Raw genomic sequence first — 2,112 nt, 5'->3', positions numbered from 1 at the left:
AGACGGAAAGGCATCCCATTAGACTCACAAAACTTCCCCAAATGACCATTGTCATATTCTCTCCCGTTATCACATTGGACATATTTAATGTTCCATTCAAATTGAGTGTGGATATGGGACTTAAGAGCTAAAAACTTTGCATATACATTAGATTTTTTTAGCCAAGGGAAAGTCCATAAATACTTTGAAAAATCATCCAAGAAAAGAACATAATAACGATGCCCTATGGAACTTAAAACGGGAGATGTCCTTAAATCATTGTGAATTATATCAAACGGCAACAAAGTTTACGACTTAGACGAAAGTACGAAACAAACGGAAATTTAATGTGTTTACCAAGGATGCAAGAACGGCAAATTCTAGTGCTACTAGATTTATTACATTCAATGCTTTTATTAGGTCTAAGAAAATCCAAAATAGAAGCTCCCGGATGTCCCAAACGGTCATGCCAACGATTTTGGGATAATGCAACAAAAGTTGATGGAGAAATTGAAATATTTGTGGTGGTGGAAAGTGGATAAAGATCACCTTTTGTATCATATCTCATTAGTGGCATCCCCGTCTGAAAATCTTTCACAGAAAACCCAAAACGATCAAATTCTACAGTCATAGAGTTATCAGTAGTAAAGTTACGCACTGATATTAAATTTTTAATTAATTTGGGTGCATGAAGGACATTTTTTTAAGCAAATGGAGGGTTTGGGGGAGGCAAACTAGTATGACCACAGCCATGAATTGGAACTGAATGACCATTACCAACAACAATACCAGTATTATGATTGCTCAAATTAAAATAAAACGAGAGCGTACCATTGGCGTAAGTCATATGGGAAGTAGCACCGATGTCCATGTACCAATTTGGATCGAGTTGATTCAAGGTCATGATGAGCATCGCCGACTCAATATCCGTTGGTGCATAAAATCGGAGGAGCAAAAACAACATAGGACAACATGCCCAATATGCCAGGCTGCTGGTAGGGTTGGACATAGCTTCTTGTTGGGCGTGCAGGTGGTCTAGCCCATCCAAAAGAAGGGTAAGGACAAGGGAGAGGTGGGGGAGACTATTGTGCCATCCACCCCCATTGCCATTGTTGTTGTGATGGCCACTGTTGTTATGCCGGAGCAGTGGGTTGGTTGTTGCCGGAGCCTCGACCGCCACCGCCGTCCGGCGTTGCCACTGCCTGAGCCTGAGCCACGACCTCCACCGCCGTGCTTTTCTTGTTCTGACTGCAGTTGTGACCCGGATTATCTCCATAAGAAGAGGAGTCATCATACTCCCTAGGAGACGCTGCAACCATAGCCGAAGGTGAATCATCCAACATCTCTGCAAGTGCCTTCTCTTCAAGGCGGAGACTGGAACGGGCTTCGGTGAAAGAAGGCAGGGGTTTTCTCTAGCGTATTTGCGTGCCAACATAGTTGTATGCCTATGTGAGACCAGATACGAGTTGAAGCACGCGCCGACTCTTAGAAGTTGGAGCCTCTACACTCTTCAATTTACCGGACAATGATTTGAGACGTTGACAATAAGAAGTGGCGTTGGGATAATCCCTTATTTTGACATGAGCGAAGTCATGTTCGAGAAAAACTACACAAGAATTTTGATTGTCCTGAAATATGTCACGTAACCTATCCCAAGCTGCCATAGCCTTTGAGTCGGGCTCAATAACTGTGAGAAAAATATCAGTTGATATTGTAGCATAGATCTATTGGAGGACCGTAGCATCAAGCGTAGACCACAATTTCTTTTCCTCGTCGGTCATGAGGGATTTCTCTTTCCCTGTGCCTGGAGTAATGATATGAGCAAGCACCTTATGTGATCTTGCGTGAAGTTGAAAAGTTCGGCCCATGCCGTGTAGTGATCCGTTTCAATCTCAAGAAAGATGGAAATGTGGTTCTTGATGTTTGTGACGGCAAGTACTGGATGGAACTTTGATTCCTCCATGAAATACGATGGAAAATGGACGGAAAAACAAAGAAAAAGAAGGAGCAGTGAGATTAAGGCAACAGAAGGTGAGAGAAAGGAGAAGGGAAAAAAACCCTAAAAAAATGATACCATGAAATAATGTAATTCCTTGAGGATTTCATTGATTGATTGTAAATATATACATCATA

At 42.1% G+C, this 2,112-nt stretch overlaps 1 protein-coding gene across 1 annotated transcript; it reads right to left on the bottom strand.

The window, feature by feature from the left end:
* Positions 1-1,112: 1,112 nt before the first annotated feature.
* LOC130471331 (uncharacterized) lies at positions 1,113-1,643 on the bottom strand. Its single transcript, XM_056841389.1, has 2 exons — positions 1,485-1,643; positions 1,113-1,391 (listed from the first exon to the last, which is right to left on the bottom strand). The coding sequence occupies exons 1-2, from the start codon at positions 1,641-1,643 to the stop codon at positions 1,113-1,115; spliced, it is 438 nt and encodes a 145-aa protein (XP_056697367.1).
* Positions 1,644-2,112: the final 469 nt, after the last annotated feature.

Source organism: Spinacia oleracea, chromosome 4, assembly GCF_020520425.1.
Source record: "Spinacia oleracea cultivar Varoflay chromosome 4, BTI_SOV_V1, whole genome shotgun sequence".
NCBI lineage: Eukaryota > Viridiplantae > Streptophyta > Magnoliopsida > Caryophyllales > Amaranthaceae > Spinacia > Spinacia oleracea.
The sequence above is the reverse complement of the archived record's forward strand: the minus strand, read 5'-3'. Positions and strand labels throughout refer to the sequence as shown.

Coding starts and splice junctions, on each gene's coding strand:
- LOC130471331 (XM_056841389.1), bottom strand. CDS start 1,643: ATGGCAGCTTGGGATAGGTTACGTGACATATTTCAGGACAATCAAAAT. Junction 1,392..1,484: donor TGTCCGGTAAATTGAAGAGT/GTAGAGGCTCCA, acceptor CAAATACGCTAG/AGAAAACCCCTGCCTTCTTT.